The sequence below is a fragment of the Astyanax mexicanus genome, chromosome 6 (assembly GCF_023375975.1).
Source record: "Astyanax mexicanus isolate ESR-SI-001 chromosome 6, AstMex3_surface, whole genome shotgun sequence".
Taxonomy (NCBI): domain Eukaryota; kingdom Metazoa; phylum Chordata; class Actinopteri; order Characiformes; family Acestrorhamphidae; genus Astyanax; species Astyanax mexicanus.
The window spans coordinates 15,186,163-15,205,659 of record NC_064413.1 but is presented as its reverse complement, the minus strand read 5'-3'; the positions used below and the strand labels follow the sequence as shown (position 1 = coordinate 15,205,659).

At 38.9% G+C, this 19,497-nt stretch overlaps 1 protein-coding gene across 2 annotated transcripts in view; it reads left to right on the top strand.

Moving 5' to 3' along the window:
• The window catches only part of LOC103035048 (F-actin-uncapping protein LRRC16A), a 224,526-nt gene that overhangs the window by 130,314 nt on the left and 74,715 nt on the right, over positions 1-19,497 (top strand). For both annotated transcript variants that reach the window (XM_049480062.1, XM_022674094.2), the window contains exons 21-24: positions 5,519-5,691; positions 6,522-6,590; positions 12,912-13,005; positions 16,081-16,179. In XM_049480062.1, the coding sequence (XP_049336019.1) occupies positions 5,519-5,691; positions 6,522-6,590; positions 12,912-13,005; positions 16,081-16,179 (435 nt within the window). The remainder of the gene's footprint in view (positions 1-5,518; positions 5,692-6,521; positions 6,591-12,911; positions 13,006-16,080; positions 16,180-19,497) is intronic.

Below are 19,497 nucleotides of genomic sequence, written 5' to 3'. Positions count from 1 at the left end.
CGTTAGCTCTTTCACAATATAGAATTGAGTATATCAGACTGTAGTCTGCACGTTTTCCCGCATTAAAACAAGCTATGTGTGATGAACTGCTAACTAATATCGCCCGGGTTTACCAGAACACAGAGTTCATCAGTGTAGCACTGTTGGGTGGCCACTATTAGCCGCTAACCGTGGCTTGCATTAGCGGTTAGCTGCTAATGCTAATGCTGCTGAGAACAAAGCTTGCAGTTGGCATATAACTATTGTAAAACTGTATTTTTTTTCCCTGAAGTCTGAGTTCTGTCTCAGTCTTCTCATGAGAAAAGAGTGGGAGTTCTGGACACTCTACACAGTTTTGGCCCAGTATCTCTCTCCCTCCCTCTGTCTCTTTCACTCTCTCGTTTCAGAGGCTCTGTGGGTGGTGATCTACAATAGCAGACTTGCGCAGGGCCTGCATTCCACTTGTTCATGACCTGGTCTGTTTGAGGACACTCATGACGCATTTCAGCTGCATTGTTCAGCTGAAAACACTCACCACCTTTATCTTGGATATTTTCTTTTCTATTGTATTTTTGCGCTTTGTCATGATGACAAAACCCTCCCAGTAAATTTATCCAACCAGTTCCCACTGCCGGGGTGAATTTGTTACCATGAGTGTTGCGCCCCCCTTCCCATACACACAAAATATTAATTTACCCAGAGCTGTTTCTGTTGCATCACGAAATAATCCATTCTACTTGATTTATGGGAGAATAAACATACTGAAATACATAGAAAATCCTCTCCGGTTATCTGGTTGCCTTCAACTGACTGTTGAATCCGTCTCTAAAATAGTCATTGAATTAAGTCATTTTCATCGTAACAATTACAGTAACCTTAGATTTCCAGATTTCCACTAAGGCTGGGTGCAGCAGCCTTAACATTAGCAGCTAACCGCTAGTGCTGGTAAATGCTGGTAGACTGGTAGAGAATATTTGTAAATAACGCACAAGTGAAGTGAAGTAAAGTGAAGTTAATGCATGGTCAGTGCATAAACAGTGCAGACTGCTGTAAACTGGAAAAGGTACCATCAGCTCTATTGCTATCTCACAATGTCTAGCTTAAGTTAAAAAAAAATATTATTTTGTTATAACTAAATTAAGTAAATGGTGAAATATTAGAGTAAGAGTAAGCCTTGCCTTATTTTATTTATGTAACAGTAGGGTGTTCACAAAGTAAAAAGTAAAATGCATCCATAAAGTCATTGTTGATGATAAATTGTCACATTAAAAACAGGTTATACTGACTAGCTGCATTGAGAACTGTTGAATTAGTCTCTAAAATAGTAATTGAATTAAGTTTTTTGATAGGAAAAATTGCAGTAACTTCAGATTTCCACTAAGGCTGGGTGCAGCAGCATTAACATTAGCGGCTAACCGCTAGTGCTGGTAAATACCTGACTGGTAGAGTATATTTATATATCATATATCATATATATCATTATATCATACATAAGTATGGTAAAGTGAATGATCAGTCAGTGCATAGACAATGCAGACTGCTAAAAAACTGAAGGAGGTACCATCAGCCCCATTGCTATCTCACAATGTCTAGTTTTAGCAAAACATTTGTAAAAATATTTTATTAAATCATTAAAAAATAATAATCAAAACCACATTAAACTTAGGTTCATGAATATATAGTAGGGTTGTTTATTGGGGAGAGTACTTGGTGATATGATGCAGCACATATCACAATACAGGGATTATGGTTCAGTGTGTTGATATTTATCCCATTTAGGGATGCACCACATTTTTGGCCTCTGATATACGAACAAAATGACATGTATATTTAAAAAAATAATAATAATTGACACCAGACAATGACATGTATTTAATTAAATGCATCTGCTGTACAGAGAACTACAGGCTAGTATTTTGAGCTTGAAGCTGATAACTGTAAGTTTTGGGATTTAGGGCCCTCTTTGGTGAGAATGGGTAGTTGCACGGAGCATGCGGGTGAATCATTTTAAACTGGGCAGGTGTGATGCGGTCTTCAGATTCCAGGTTAAGTTCAGTCAGAGAGAGAGAGAGCACGGTCAGTCAGGAACTTCACTTCAACTACACACCTTGTTTTTGCTATGAGTTTTTACTATGAGTGAATGAGCTACTCAGGCCTGAGTTTCCCCTTCTGAAGCCTCCATTGCTCCACCAGCCGCTCGGGTTCAGTTAAACTGAGTCGGATCCTCTTTTAGAGGCTGTACATGTGACCTAAGTACAAGTGACGTAGCCAGAAGAACTCCAGCGAAAAGTGACCTGACACACCAGTTTTTAGAATGAATGTATTAGACTTATCAGGGATGGTTGTTCCAGCACACTGGTTATCATTAAACACACACTGGTACCATTAAACACAATATTTTCTACCTGCTCCACTTAGAAATGCTTCTGTTTTCAGTTTAGAAACTATAATATAATACGGACTGCCTCTTTAAAAACAAGTGCAATGCAAAGTGCAATGCAAGCCCAGCTATTAGCATTGTGTCTAATCTCGCTATTGTGGACATCATAACTCAGGTTCAGAGTAAAATACAGACATGATATACATTTCATATCAAGACTTGTCACAGCAAAACTTATCCTACCTTACAAGGGTAGTGTTTTCACCTTTCATTAAGTATTAGTGAGTAATCCATCTTGGAAAAACTCAACTAATTTCCAGTGAAAATAAAATTAAATTTTAATCCCCAAGCTGCTATGCGGTGCATTTATGCTACCGTGATAGCTTGTTAGTAACTTGTGAACCAATCAGATTACAAAAGATACCAAAAGTCATAGATAAGCAGTATGTTAACTGATCATGAAGTGTTATCTCAGGGATAGCTTGGAAATGCCCACATCTGTAGAAGTTGTGAGGAGTTATCTTGTGAGTGAGGTTAGACACTGGTGAGGCCTGTTAGTGGGTACCAGATGAAAGGGACATTCCAGTATTTCAAAGGAAAATATAATAGAAGGCATTATCACCCACAGTGGACAGCACAGTGGCAAGAATTGCTTGTGATTGGTGGCATCAAGGCTATAATTGTCCATGTAAACACAACCACAGGTAATACAGAAGACCCACACACATATCCCACATGTCAGTGCAGCATTCTTTAGCTTCTGTTGGACAGAATACTAGTTCCTGTCCTGTGATATATGTTAATGCCATGTGTGAACAGGACATGCTTTAACATGCTTCAGCACATCTGAAAGGTCTCGTAAAGAGGGGCTAATTTACCCGCTTTAGGTTGAGCTGCTGTGACCAGCAGGTGGGGATTCTTTGACTCATTCAGCAGATAAGATTAACCCTTAGGTCAAGTCTTCTATTTCCTCCTGCTATTTCCTACTTTCTCAAACCTGATAAATCCTTATGACTTTAAAGAGGCCCCTTAGAGCCTCTTTCGCTCTTCCCCATAATCTTTACACTGTTTAACTGATCTGCTCCTGCTCTCCTCTGACTGAAGCAGCGGTGGATCCAGATATCCAGAAAAACCTCAGCATGTGAAATGCCAGACAAAATAATCCTATTAGAAATAGAATGGAGCGGGAGAGTGTGTGAGTGTGAGGGAGAGAGTGTGAGGGAGAGAGTGTGAGGGAGAGAGTGTGAGGGAGAGAGTGGGAGGGAGAGAGTGTGAAAGAGAGAGTTTGAGAGGGAGTGTGTGTGAGAGAGAGAGACAGTGTGTGAGGGAGAGAGGGAGAAAGAGTGTGTGAGGGAGAGACTGAGGGAGAGACTGAGGGAGAGACTGAGGGAGAGACTGAGGGAGAGACAGAGAGAGTGAGAGAGAGAGAGAGAGAGAGTGAGAGAGAGTAGGAGAGAGTGAGAGAGAGACAGAGTGTGTGAGGGAGAGAGTGTGTGAGGGAGAGAGTGTGTGAGGGAGAGACTGAGGGAGAGACTGAGGGAGAGACTGAGGGAAAGACTGAGGGAGAGACTGAGGGAGAGACTGAGGGAGAGTGAGAGAGAGTGAGAGAGAGAGGGTGCGTGTGAGTGTGTGTGCGAGGGAGAGTGTGCATGAGAGAGGGTGCATGTGATTGTGTGAGAGGGAGAGTGTTCACAAGTGGGGGTGCGTGTGAGTGTGTGTGAGAGGGATAGTGTGTGAGGGAGAGTGTTCACAAGTGGGGGTGCGTGTGAGTGTGTGTGAGAGGGATAGTGTGTGAGTGTGCGCGCGAGAGAGAGAGTGTGTGATCCAAGGGACGTATGATTATAGTAGTTAAAGTCTAGGAGATGAAGGTAAAACCTTTTAACAGCTTGAGGTGTTCCTGCTGGATTCACCCCTGCTGTTGCTACAATAGATCAGATTAAGGCTTTTATTTTGAAGTGTTGAGTTTCTTTGATATACAGTATTTTATTGCCATGAAGAATCATAGGAATTATCTTCAGAGGTAGAGAAATGAATGTCTTGCAGTACTGGATTAACAGCCAATCTTGGTCATCTTACAAAGGTGGTCCTTTTATTTAATTGAGTTATTTTTGCTTTTATTGATTACTTGATTACTATTGATTACTACAATTATTTCTGTTTAGTTTTAACTCAGTTTTCACCTAGTTTTAGTCATTTGCAGATTTCCCCCTTTAGGACTCCTCCTGTCATACAGTGCACCTAGCACTTAAATCCTAACACTAATTGGGTTGGGCAATACGGCTGTAAAATATTATAACAGAATTTCAGGGTATTTCTTTTTAAGTACACTGCAACAAAATAAATAATAAACTCTTTTTTTTTGTATAAATATACCAGTTTTATAAACAAAACAAAAACATCTATAATCGTTTGTCTATTTCCTAAACAGTAACTCTCTACTAAAAACTACTCACAAACTTTATGTGCAACATATGTAGTGCATGCAAAAATAATAAAAATAATTAAAAGTATTTAATTGTCAATAGGTGTAGTTAATAACAAAACAAATACAAAATAGACAACTTTCAACTATATTGCGATATCATAATATGTTTTTTTGTTTTTGTTTTATAGTTTAACATTTTTTGGTAATATTATATGGCACACCACTGGTGGCTAAGATAACATTATTGGACTTGCTATGGGTGTCATACATACTATTTATACTACATAGCCGAATCCACAGCAGCCTCAGCTTTCTGTTCTTGGCTAAACAGAGAAGTAACTCAGTAACTCAGTCTTCTGCTGTTGTAGCTCATCCACCTCAAGTCTCAGTATGTTGTGTGATTCTCTTCTGTTTGCTCACCATAATCCTGAAGAGTGGTTATCTGAGTTACTGTAGCTTTTCTGTCAGCTCGAACCAGTTTCATCATTTTTTTTGTTAACCTAGTTGTAGATTACTTAAACCATTCCTTCATTCTGGTGTAAAATGTTGATGTAAACATTATCTGAAGCTACAGGACTGTGTGTGAATAATTTCATGCATCGCACTGCTGCCACACAATGTTCAAATTAGGTAATTGAATTACTGATTAGATCTACAGATCAGGGAAGGTAAAATACATTTTTATAATATAGATGTAGACATCTCTTACATATCTCACTCTTTTCTTCCCTCAGCCACTGACGTCTCTCTCTCTGGCCGATTCCAAGCTGAAGGGTGATCTGACCATCGTGCTGAACGCTCTGGGCAGCAACAGCTCTCTGACCCGCATAGACATTAGCGGAAACGGAATGGGAGATATGGGAGCCAAAATGCTGGCCAAGGCTCTGCAGATCAACAGTAAACTGAGGTACAGAGTTCAGAGGTCCCAAATCCAGCGGTTTATGGAGAACTGTGAGAAAAACGAAAGTGGGTGTACAGTTGTGTGTGAGCTAGATTCACTTTTCTGGGAGTCTGGGATATTTTGCTGACATGTTCTAAATTTTTGCTGGGTTGAACCTTCTAAACCTGCTCTCTTCCTATTTATGTATTGTATTTGTTGGCCTGTGAGTGTGAGTATCAGGGTTTATTTAGTGTAAAAGCAAGAGCAAAATAGAAAAAGAGAGAGCTCTGGAACAAGTAAGAGAACACTTTAGTTTCTGAATCAGTTTCTCTGATTTTGCTATTTATAGATATATGTTTAGGTAAAATGAACATTGTTTTTTTATTCTATAAACTACAAACAACATTTCTCCCAAATAAAAATGTTGTCATTTAGAGCATTTATTTGCAGAAAATGAGAAATGGCTACAATTAACAAAAAAGATGCAGAGCTTTTAGACCTTAAATAATGCAAAGAAAACAAGTTCATATTCATAAAGTTTTAAGAGATCAGAAATCAATATTTAGTTGAATAACCCTGTAATTTAATCACAGTTTACATGCATCTTGGCATGTTCTCCTCCACCAGTCTTACACACTGCTTTTGGATAACTTTATGCCTGCACTCCTGATGCAAAAATCAAAGCAGTTCAGTTTGGTTTGATGGCTTTTGATCATCTATCTTCCTCTTGATCATATTACAGGGTTTTTAATTTGGTAAAATCAAAGAAACTCATAAAATTTAAGTGGTCTCTTATTTTTTTCCAGAGCTGTATGTTGTTTCATTCTGTTTCATTGAACATCTGTCTGTTTCTGCAGGACGGTCATCTGGGACAGAAACAATGTGAGCCCACAAGGTCTACAGGACGTGGCAGCAGCACTGGAGAAGTATGTATTGCTTTTAGTTTGTTTATTTGAGTTGAGTGTGGGGTTGAGTAACAGGCGTATCAGGCCTAGCATTGTGGACAATCGTGGGTTGGCTTAGCTCTTAATTAGCCATCTGGCTAAATCTGGCACATTTACATTATGAAATAATGATGTTGATTAATATGTATTGTCCCTGTTATTTAAATAAATAAACAAATAAAATATCCAGGCCTGCCAGAAAGAAGTAAGAAGACCTAAAAGATAAACTGTGTAAATCAAACACTAAACACCCTTATAATTTAATGTATTCATTACTTGTTAAGCTTTAAGGGAAATATTGGATTTCTTTTTGATTGGGCTCATTGAAATCATGACCTTTACCTTCATTTTGGAAAATGTGTAGTGGCCCAACTTGTTGAATGTTCTCAAGAAGACGCTTGGACGTTAGATGAACTGATCAGGCTGGTGATTCTGGCTTTAAAAATGTTATCTTGTTCCTTTATTGGCTACATTTTCATTTAATTTAAAGAATCAAACTGTTGGTGTTTATTAGAGCTGCTAGATGTGATACAAAAATACAAAGAGATTGGGTTGGGTTGGGTTGTGTTAAGTGGAATCCCTCCTTTAGTATTAATGACTCCTTTATTCCTTGCTGAAAGAGAGAGAGAGCGACAGAGAGAGGCAGTAGGAGTAGACAGTAGTAGGCAGTAGTAGGCAGGTGGTCTTGGAGTGCTTTCAAAGGAAAATGTGGATGTGTTATTCAAATACAATAAAAAAAAAATATATATATATATATATATATAGCTGGGTACCAGCATGCGATCATGAGCTTTGTGTCGTGGGCCGGAATCACTCTCCTTGCATCATCCTCATAATGACCACCGGGGTGCTGGTATTGGTTGCCTGCTTCCCGCCAAACAGCGCTCCACTGAGACACAATTTGGCAGCGGCTAGCCAGCAAGCCCACGGTGGAGAACGCAGGGGAGGATAGATGAGAGAAAGAGAGGGAATGAAAGAAGACATGGAATGAAGGAAAAGGGTCTGGGGGTGGGTTCATCTGGGAGGAAGAGGGATCAGTCTGGGCTTCTGTTTCTGAGACCCTCCTGTGCTGTTTGATTGGAGATTTAAAGGACTAGTTCTGTGGAGAATCAGATTTGCACACGTTTCTTTTTAACCCAGATAAATTTAATCAGCCAGGAAATACTATACAGCATCCTACATTTCAACATCTCAAACCATTTTGAGATAATGAGTAATCTCAGAAATATAATTTTCTGAAAATCAGCATCTCCACATGTATGACAGCCATTCCATTTCAGTGGCAGTTGAATTTCAACCCAAGTACACCTCATTCAATCTTAATTAACGAGGAAAAGTATAAAAAACACTGCTGTGGTCATCACAGTCCTCTTGCAGTAGGACAAGCTGGATGGCAAAACAAGTGCTAGTGATGTTGCTTCCTCCTTAAAATTTCTAAGACAGCAGTTCATTACAACAAGGTCAAGCAGCAGACACTGGGAACAACAAAGCTACAGACCAGCAGAGGGCGAAATCAACTCTCCACTGACCAGGATGACCGTCGTCTTTTTCAAGTGTCAGTCAGCAACCGCTTAATGACATCTAGTTACCTACAAAAAGAATGGCAAATGGCAGCTGGGGAGAAGTGCACAGCAAGAACAGTTCGTAACAGACTCCTAGAGGCAGGACTGAAGTCATGTTGCAACTAGAAAAAAACCTTTCATCAATGAGAAGCAAAGGAGAACCAGGCTGAAGTTTGCAAAATATCATAAGAATTGGACCATAGATGACTGGAGTAAGATCATCTTCTCTGATGAGTCCAATTTTCATCTTTGCTGTAGAGGCCTACAAGCCACAGTGTCTTGCACCCACTGTGAATTTTGGTGGAGGATCGGTGAGGATCTGGGGATGCTTCACCAGGGCTGGAATTGGGCAGTTTGATCTTTGCTAATGACGCATGAATCAAGCAACATACAAGATTATCCTGGAAGAAAACTTGCTTCCTTCTGCTCTGGCAATGTTTCCCAACAAGGACTGTTTTTTTTCCAGCAGGACAATCCTCAATTCCACACATCTAGATCAATTAAGGTGTGAATGAAGGACCACCAGATCAAGACCCTGTACAGCACACTCCAGCCCTGAACCCCATTGATATCCTCTGGAATATAATCAAGAGGACGATAGATGGTCACAAGCCATCAAACAAAAAGCTCAACAGCTTGAAGTTTTGCACCATGAGTAGCATAAAGTTATCCAAAAGCAGTGTGCAAGGCTGCTGGAGGAGAATATGCCAAAACACATTAAAGCTGTGATTAAAAATCTGGGTTATTCCACCAAATATTGATTTCCAAACTCTCCCTGATTGAAAACATTAGTATTGTTATTTCTAAATAAATATAAACTAGTTTTCTTTGCATTGTTTGAGGTCTGAAAGCTCTGCTTCTTTTTTTGTTATTTTGACCCTTTCTTATTTTCTGCAAATTAATGCAACATTTTTGTTTGGAATTTGGGAGAAATGTTGTCTGTAGTTTATAGAATAAAATAACAATGTTCGTTTTACTCAAACATAAACCTATAAATAGCAAAATCAGAGAAACTGATCATTTTGCAGTGATCTCTTAAATTGTGCTTTGATTTAAATTTGAGTTTATATGCCACCTTACTACTTTGGTAAAGGTCTAAAATATAATCATATTCATTTGAATGCTTTTGAAACAGTGTAGAAATTTATACCTTTTAGTAATGACGATTTAGGCAGGTGCTATCCCAATTGGGATGGGGACGACTGTTACGAATGTGTCTCACTGCTCTGTGTGACGTGTGTATGAATCATACTCCTCCAGGGTACATTAGTTTGGCGGCTGTGGCTGTTTTTCTGTTGTAGTGAACGTGAGGAGACCCTCGTTCATCAGGCTGGTGTGTGATGGGGGGGGGGTTACCTGTGTGAGGACTGTGGATCTGCTGGCTGTGTAGATAACTCTGCTAACAGCCTTTTGTTTTGCTGCAGTGTTGTGTCTGCGTTCGTATGACTGACCTGACCTTGACCTGAGCAGCTGTTCAGAGGAGCTGCAGTCCTTTACTCAGTCTTCTTTCTTTCTTTTTCACACACACACACACACACACACACACACACACACACATACTTAATCCACTGTCCCCATCAGGCCTTTGATGGACTGCTAGAATCCTCACTTTCCACTCTGCACTGTTTGCCCATGTAATTGTGACTGGGATCAAAGCTCTGGTGAAAGGAGGCCCCTCCCCCCTCATCATCACCGTTGGGAGCAGGACACACACCGTGAGTGTGTGTAGATCACAGCGTCAGGTCCAGCCTCTCAAGGCCACCTTTCAGCACCTTCTGACTATTCAAATATTAAATTACAGTTGCACTAAAATATTACATGTTTTCATTCAATTTGCCACTTTTTTTACTATTAAATAAATTGAATAGTCTAAATACCTACAAAACTAGAATTACATAATAATTTAATTATAATAATTTATCATCTGCCAATAACATATTTTCATTCAGTTTGCCACTTTTTTAATCATTCAATAAATTAAATAGCTTCAATATTAAAATAAGTTACAAAACTACAATTTAAATATATTTATTGATCACAACATTTTATATAATTTATCATCGGCCAAAAACATTTTTTCATTCAGTTTGCCACTTTTTCACCATTTAATAAGTTGCATAGTCTAAATATCTACAGAACTAGAATTACACAATTACAAAACTACAATAAAAAAATATTTATTGAACACTAAACATTTTTTATACAATTTATAATCTGCCAACAACATGTTTTCATTCAGTTTTCCTCTTTTTTGCCATTGAATAAATTAAATTGGCCCAATATTACGTTACAATTATGTTACAAAACTACAATAAACAAAATATTTATTAAACACTAAACATTTGTTTACGTAATTTAGGCTATCAATAACAGGTTTTTATTCAGTTTGCCACCTTTTTGTCATTGAATAAATTAAATAGCCCCAATATAAAAATAAGTAACAAAACTAAAATTTTAAATATATATATTGAACACTAAGCATTTTGAGAGTAACATTAGTCATAAATCTACCTCAGTAGAGCTGTTGTGGAGGAGTGTGGGCCTGCCACTGCTTCAGGAAAAAGTTATTAGAGGAAATGCTGCTTCACTGACTTAAAATAAAATAGGCATGGTATAAATTATTAGGTCTTTTTACTTGTTAAAAAAAACAAAAGTTATTTTTCTTTTTTGTGCACCTTATTTGGCAATATTATCCCATCAGTTAAGCTGATAAAAATAAGATTATTTGATATGTTAATAAGATTAGAATTTTATCCATTTCTGTGTGTATATACAGACTTATGTACCATTTTGTCATGTTTGTCATTATTTTACATTGATTTTAACTATTTATATGATGGTTTGAGGTTATGCTCAAGGGTTGAGATTCAGAGATAGTCTTCATTAGCCTTTTCTGAAATGTACCAGTTTTACTGGTAGCAAAACAGACACAGAGCATAGTCCTACCACCACCAGGCTTAAAAGCTGGTAGTGTCCTTGAGGTTAAATTCCTTACTTTCTCTCCCTCATACCTTTACTCTGTCATTGTGACTCTTAAACATTGTCTTATCTGGTCATGAAACCTTCCTCTAAAAGGCTATTTCTTTATCCTTGTGGTCTACTAAAAATATTATATTATATATAATATAAATATTATTATCTTAGACTGATGTATTCATTTTACAGCCACCATTAAAGTGTGATTGTGGTAATTACCTTGGCACAAATAATTGTGTTAAAGGTCTCCCTCTGCTAAAATCCACTTTTTCTTATTCTTTGTAAAAAAATACACAAAGTTTCGTATGATGCTGCAGTAGCTAGTAAAACAAAATATTCCGAAAAATGAGTTGATCAGGAAACGCACTGTCTGTATCAACTTGTTACTAGTTAGTGTTACATATCTTGTGTAACTAGTAACTACAGGTTTAAATCGGATCTCCGGTTGATTCTGTGTTTTACAGAGACCTTAAATAAACACTAGGGAAGCACAGTTTGACTATATACCTCAATTCGACAGAACACCGGACAAAACGGGCGTTTTTTATGATATAAAGCGGACTCTGGGGTAGCGGACTCTGGGGTTTCGACGTGGTGAAACCGAATCAACAAGTCTGTGGTAAAAGTTTAGAAGCATTGGTTTAGCTAAAAGAAATGTTATTAATGCTTTAACGCAGGGAGATATCTTTACAACTAAGGCTGTATCGCTAAAAAAAACTAGTTGGTTCTTTGAGTTTTATAGCTGTAAAATTGACAGTGGGGTCGAAGGCAGGTAGCATTCTCTGCTGGAGTGCTGTTAGCCAATCAGAGGCGATATGTTTGCAGGTATGAATATTCATGAGTAAGAGCTAAAATCCTGTCTTTCTTCAGAGACCACTAATTCAGTAAAAATAAAGCAAAGCTATACAGAAACACTTGATCACTTTTTTTTTTCTCACAAAAAAAATGTCTCTTATGGCATTCATTCATACTAGACATTTAAATGAATAAAATTAATTTATAAATGTATAAGTTCTCTATATGATGGTTTGGGGCTGTGCTGAGAATTCCTGGGGTAGTTCTTACTACTTGTTATTCCTGGGTTGTCCAAACTTTTACATACGGCCGCATGTCACTTCCCATTTCTCCCTCTCTGAGTCTGCTCCTCTACTCGTGGCTCATGAATATTGATGCTCTGTGGCTGTAAGAGGGCCCATTTTGGCAAGATCAGTAACCTCAGTAATGATGTTAGGTCACAATCAATTAGCCTGAGAAACAGTTCTTTTTAGAGGCAGATCAGTCATCACTGCCGGAGCCGCTGCTTGTGCTGCTGCTGCTGGGCTTTTGTTCTCTGTGCTGTTTGGCACGGGATGACTGATCGTCTCTCCCTCATAGACCTGCACACACAAAGTATTTGGCTTAGTCAGAAAGCCACTGTGTGTGCGTGCGTTCTATAAATCAGCCATCTGCGAGTAAATCCTTCCTGGAGTGCATATTGTTGTCTTAATGGACCTTTTTATTCTTTTCAGGGATTTTGATGTAGGAATTCATGTATCCTCGTCAAGTGGTTTGTCATGAGCTCATGAACCGATGCAAATCCCTTTATAATAGCAGAGCAGAGCCACCTGAGCGCACGCCGGGTTTTCCTTTAGTCATTTGTGTGTTTAGGGCTTTTACTCTCCTCCATTTTCTCCTTGATTACACCTTAATTGGTAGTTTTGACCGAGTTAAATGAATGACCTTGGCTGATTTGATATTTAGACCTGTGTGTGTGTGTGTCTTGTAGGAACTTCACCATCCGCTTTATGCCCATTCCAATTATTGATGCGTCGCAGGCGCTGAAAGCCAGTCCAGAGAAAACTGAGGATGCCTTGCTGCGGGTGAGAACGCACTTATTTCTATAGGCCACTAAACATATACATACAGGGGTTGGACAATGAAACTGAAACAACTGTCATTTTAGTGTGGGAGGTTTCATGGCTAAATTGGAGCAGCCTGGTGGCCAATCGTCATTAATTGCACATTGCACCAGTAAGAGCAGAATGTAAGGGTTCAATTAGCAGGGTAAGAGCACAGTTTTGCTCAAAATATTGTAATGCACACAACATTATGGGTGATATACCAGAGTTCAAAAGAGGACAAATTGTTGGTGCACGTCTTGCTGGAGCATCTGTGACCAAGACAGCAAGTCCTTGTGATGTATCAAGATCCACGGTATCCAGGGTAATGTCAGCATACCACCAAGAAGGACGAACCACATCCAACAGGATTAACTGTGGACGCTGTAAGAGGAAGCTGTGTGAAAGGTATGTTCGGGTGCTAACCCGGATTGTATCCAAAAAACATAAAACCACGGCTGCTCAAATCACGGCAGAATTCAATGTGCACCTCAACTCTCCTGTTTCCACCAATTTAACTGTCCGTCGGGACAATAAATTATTGTGGTCTAAAACCAGGTGTTTCAGTTTCATTGTCCAACCCCTTTATATAAGCTGTTTTACCACAACTGGGTGTTGTATTGAGTGTGATAAGGTTGACAGGAACTGGCATTTGTAACAAAAGTATTTTTACTAGGGCTGTTAACATTCATTCATTTAAAATCAGTAATGCATAATTTTTTTAAACACAAATTAATTACACCACCAAGTTTTTGACCCTAACTTTTGCCATATTCTGCCCCACCCAGCGTGTGTATTTTTTTGTGGAGCGATTCACTTTCTAGGAATTGTAGTTTGGGTGCATACTGTATTTTGTTTACCAGATTATAAGGCGCATTTTAAGAGACTATAGTAAGAAACGGGTGAATCCAAACCAAACAGAGGGAGAATAGAGATCTGGACAAGAGAAACTAACTTAAGGTGTGAAAACGTTCTTTTATACTCAGCTAATTAAGTTCTAATTCAGAAACCCTTATAACCAAGCTGAGATGTTTGTAAAAAAAAAAAAAAAAAAGAGAGAGAGAGAAAAAACTTTCCTCTATCCAATTTCTCATGCATTATTTATTCCAGCGCCCCACATTGTAATAATATAAATATAATATAAATATAATTGCATTTTACGTTTCTTACATTTATTCTTTAATTTACATTTAAATATCCACTGTAAAAACTTAAAAAGATAAAGTGTGTTTAATCTAATTAGATTTTTTTAATCGATTTACACCATCACTGAACGTCTATTTTTTGGTTCATTTTATAAGTATAAAAAAAGGATTATAAGGCGCATTTTAAGCCACATTAGTAAGGAACATGGGAAAGCTGGGGGAAGCAGCTAAGTAAACAAAATCGTAATTCTTAAAATATATATATTTTAATGTTTAAACAAGTGCTGGATGTTAATTTACACAGATTTTTCTTCTGAAAACTGTTTATTTGGGTGAGTAAAGCGCTTCTGTTTATTTAAATAAGCTTAGATTTCCAATATTTTAGCATGGTAAGCAGCACTAGCCACGGTTAGCAGCAGTGCTGCACTGAGGAACCCTCAGTGTTCCGGTAACCCAGGGCACTATCAGCTAACGGTTTGTCCCACGTACCTGCTTTTAACACTGTAAACACGCAGGCTACATTCTGATATACCCACCTCTGAACATTGAAAGAGCTAGCACTTTCAGAGCGCGGTGAGCGGCTAATGCTTCAGCCTGAGTGCTAGAGAACTAAACTGAAACTCTTTTATAACACTGTACTTCAGCAGAGTGTCTTTACGCTCCTTACAAGATGACTGGTAAAATACATACATAAGACACACTGGATTATAAGGCACACTGTTGATTTTTGTGAAAATACAAGAATTTTAAGTGCGCCTTACAGTGCGAAAAAAAACGATAATCTCTGAGGTGCTGCAGCAGTAGCAGCATATTAAGTTCTCTCTCTCTCGCTCATTTTTGTTGTTTTAGCACGGCCACTCATTTTATTTTTGTTTAACGACTAAGAGGTCCACAATAAATGCCTAATACTTTACTTTAATCCAGTTTCTTTTAGTAATCTTTTCAACTGGAAAAGAACCAAAGTTTTGAAAAATAGTTACCCCAGAACAGGTGGAAGGGAAAGGTTTAGCTCATTCTACTACTGAGTTATAGAGGAAACTAGCTTCGCGACCATGATTGAGAGGAAGTAATCAAGATAAAGGTAACATCCGTTTACTATGTCTGCGCTGCACATCCCATTGAAAAGTGGAGCTTTAAATTTTCATTTTTCAAAAGCAGCTTCACACTGCACAGATTTTTGTGCTGGAACACAGAATATTCTCACTATATATACTTTCTTGCTCCTGCGCCAGAGAGCTTTGACCAATCAGAGGAGAGAACGTGCTTTATCGTGTGGTTTATTAGTCCGAATTTTGGTGCGTGTAGGTTTATGCCTGTGTGAAACCAAACCAAACAGAGGGAGAATAGAGATCCTGACCATAGAAACAAACTACAGGTGTGAAAACATCCTTTTATAATCAGCAAATTAAATTCTAATTCAGAAATCCTTACAACTAAGCTGAGATGTTTGCAATAAAGTAAAAAAAAAAAAAAAAATTTGATCCATCCAATTTCTCATGCATTTTTTATTCAAATTTCATAATTTTTTTATTGGCTTTATCTTCCCTGAAACATATATACTAAGTATATACTAGTATTTTAACTGACACCACTAATATAAATATAACTGCATTTTGCATTTCTTGCTTTCATTCTTTTATTTACATTTAAATATCCACTATAAAAAAACTTGCATCTTAAGAAGAACAAGTGTGATTAATTGCAGTTAATCACAGCATACTGTTGATTTAATCTTTTTTTTTTTTTTTTTTTTTATCGATTGGCACCACTAATTTTTACACATTCAGTTCACATTGTAAATAGAATTGCAATAAAAACTAAATAATTAAAAGCATTTTAACCCTTTTCATATCCATATAGTTTCACTGCTTGATTAAATGAGTTGATTAACTGAGTTTATTTTATTTCATAGATGGAAAACTACCTGTTCAGGAACCACGAGACCCGCAAGTATGTCCAGGAGCAGGCGTACCGGCTTCAGCAGGGCATCGTCACCACCACCACACAGCAGGTAAGAACCTTTATCTCACTGTTTTCATACTGTGGCTGTTAATATATACACTGTCAGTTAAAATGGTACCTTGGAAGCATATGTCAGAAATAAGGGAAAGAAGGTTTTGTTGGTTTCTTTAAATAAGGTATAATAAATTCACTGCATCATCCAAACACTGTAGCATATATTTAAAATTAAACTGATTCGAACAGGGTCAGTGTTATTATCTCATCTCTGGGGCTCTTTTTGGATCCACAAACTTCATTTACTCTGAATTTGTTGAGGTATGTTTGTGAGTGGCCAAAAAGACAAATTAAAATCTGATTTGAATGTTCAGAGCATCTGAACAAATCTGATTCTAATATCATTTAAATCCACCTTCAAATGTGGTTTGGATCTGATTTGCAAAAATCTGATTTTATGTCGTTTCTGGCTGTTCAGACTATCAAAATTCAATCTGGATACAATCTGAAGGGCTAGGGACTGAGCTTAGCCACAGTTACCTATCAAAGACTCCATTTGGATTGTGTATCAGGAATCTAAATAGGTAAATATATCTAAATAAGGAAATCAGTGTTGTGGTGATAAACAAAACACCCCTATTGTATATTACAGCATTTTTTATTAATATGACTAGACTTTAATATAGGTTTGTGAGTTACTGTACTGTTAGGAGTACATATAATATAAAACACTAAAGCTTTAGTTTAAGGTTTTGATTAGAATAAAATTTACTTTGTCCCCAAAACATTACACACTATATGAAGAAATCAGACTTTATTAGCAGAAAAACAGCTGAAGAATGTTAACAATAGGTCTTAGAAACAATTTTACAAACGAAATTTTATATTTTTAAATAGTTCCTTAAATACTATAAATGGTCTTAATACTCAAAATCTAAATATAACAAAGAATATTTCTCAAATGTTCTATTTCACAAGTTAGACGCAAGTTTAATATGAAATACCAATATGTTATTATTGAAGCCATTAGAGACATTAAAGTATTTAAGAAGCTGTTTATCACAATTCCCTTTCTCCAGTTAACAAATACATGCAGTTCAGTGTGCATTAATATTATCCTTCTAGCTATAAAATTAATATATTAAAAAAAGGCTATAGTTACTGCTCTTAAAGTTTTTTTGCACCTCGTATTCAGAGTTTTAGGATTTTTTATCCCTTTTACTGAACAAATGATTCTGGGCTCATAATTCATACTTCCATGAATAATTGTGAAAGCTTTGGACGTTTGCTGTTGTTTTTCTGTTTTACTTGGATAAAAACACTCATACAATGAGGAACAGCAGCGGGAGCTCCTCAGATAAAGTACTGTTCTCATATAACATAATGTTTCTCCAGACTCTACAGAGCTGAGCTACCGTCACTCCATTGTGTTAGCCTGTTATGCTAACTTGCTAGCCTTAGTGAGCTGTACCAGTATGCTTCTTTGGCGGTGTTCTGGAGCACCTCTAGCAGTATGTGAAAAATGCATGCCAGAAGGAAATTATAACCGTTATACCTGATGAACTGATATACTGCCCAGCACTACTAAAAACTACACTTTTCTATGAACAGTATTTAACTGAAATGGAGATGCAGTTTTCCTTTAAGGTGTCAGAAATAACTAGATTGCAGTTCCTACAGAAACTGCGAGTGTGATTGCAGAGCTGACCGGGGTACCCAAACTTTTGACCAGTTGCTCCATTACACACAGTACTGGGGCACTGGGGTGTCCAAACTTTTGACCCGTGGCTCCATTACACAGTACTGGGGCTCTGGGGTGTCCAAACTTTTGACCCGTGGCTCCATTACACACAGTGCTGGGGCTCTGGGGTGTCCAAACTTTTGACCCGTGACTCCATTACACACAGTGCTGGGGCTCTGGGGTGTCCAAACTTTTGACCCGTGGCTCCATTACACACAGTACTGGGCTCTGGGGTGTCCAAACTTTTGACCCGTGGCTCCATTACACACAGTGCTGGGGCTCTGGGGTGTCCAAACTTTTGACCCGTGGCTCCATTACACACAGTGCTGGGGCTCTGGGGTGTCCAAACTTTTGACCCGTGGCTCCATTACACACAGTGCTGGGGCTCTGGGGTGTCCAAACTTTTGACCCGTGGCTCCATTACACACAGTACTGGGGGGGCCGGGGTGTCCAAACTTTTGAGCCGTGGCTCCATTACACACAGTACTGGGGGGCCGGGGTGTCCAAACTTTTGACCTAATGCTGTTTTATCCCATAGCTGCTCCATTACACACAGTACTGGAGTTCTAGCTACCTGTCCTTCGATCTAGCTGCCGTCCTCCGATTGGCCCCATTCATTCTAATGGGGCCACTTCGTACGGCAATCGTACGAAATGCAGTTGCTAGGCAGTTGCAATGGGATCCGGGGTGGTTGCTAAGGTGTTGCTAGGTGGTTGCTAGGTGGTTGCTAGGGTGTTGCTAGGCGGTTGCTAAGGTGTTGCTATGGTATCCGGGGTGGTTGCTAAGGTGTTGCTAGGTGGTTGCTAGGGTGTTGCTAGGCGGTTGCTAAGGTGTTGCTATGGTATCCGGGGTGGTTGCTAAGGTGTTGCTAGGTGGTTGCTAGGTGGTTGCTAGGGTGTTGCTAGGCGGTTGCTAAGGTGTTGCTATGGTATCCGGGGTGGTTGCTAAGGTGTTACTAGGTGGTTGCTAAGGTGTTGCTAGGCGGTTGCTAAGGTGTTGCTATGGTATCCGGGGTGGTTGCTAAGGTGTTGCTAGGTGGTTGCTAGGTGGTTGCTAAGGTGTTGCTAGGCGGTTGCTAAGGTGTTGCTATGGTATCCGGGGTGGTTGCTAAGGTGTTGCTAGGTGGTTGCTAGGTGGTTGCTAAGGTGTTGCTAGGCGGTTGCTAAGGTGTTGCTATGGTATCCGGGGTGGTTGCTAAGGTGTTGCTAGGTGGTTGCTAGGTGATGTATATGCATAAATTAGATTAAATGGTGTTTGCACGTTGCTACGCAACGTGCAAATACATCAATCAGCTATGCATGCTAGGTTGCTCTGGCCGTTCGGGGGTGTCCAAACTTTTGACCCGTGGCTCCATTACACACAGTACTGGGGGGGCCGGGGTGTCCAAACTTTTGAGCCGTGGCTCCATTACACACAGTACTGGGGGGCCGGGGTGTCCAAACTTTTGACCTAATGCTGTTTTATCCCATAGCTGCTCCATTACACACAGTACTGGAGTTCTAGCTACCTGTCCTTCGATCTAGCTGCCGTCCTCCGATTGGCCCCATTCATTACAATGGGGCCACTTCGTACGACAATCGTACGAAATCCGTACGTCGTAACTTTTCGTAACGCATATTTTCGGAAAGAGCT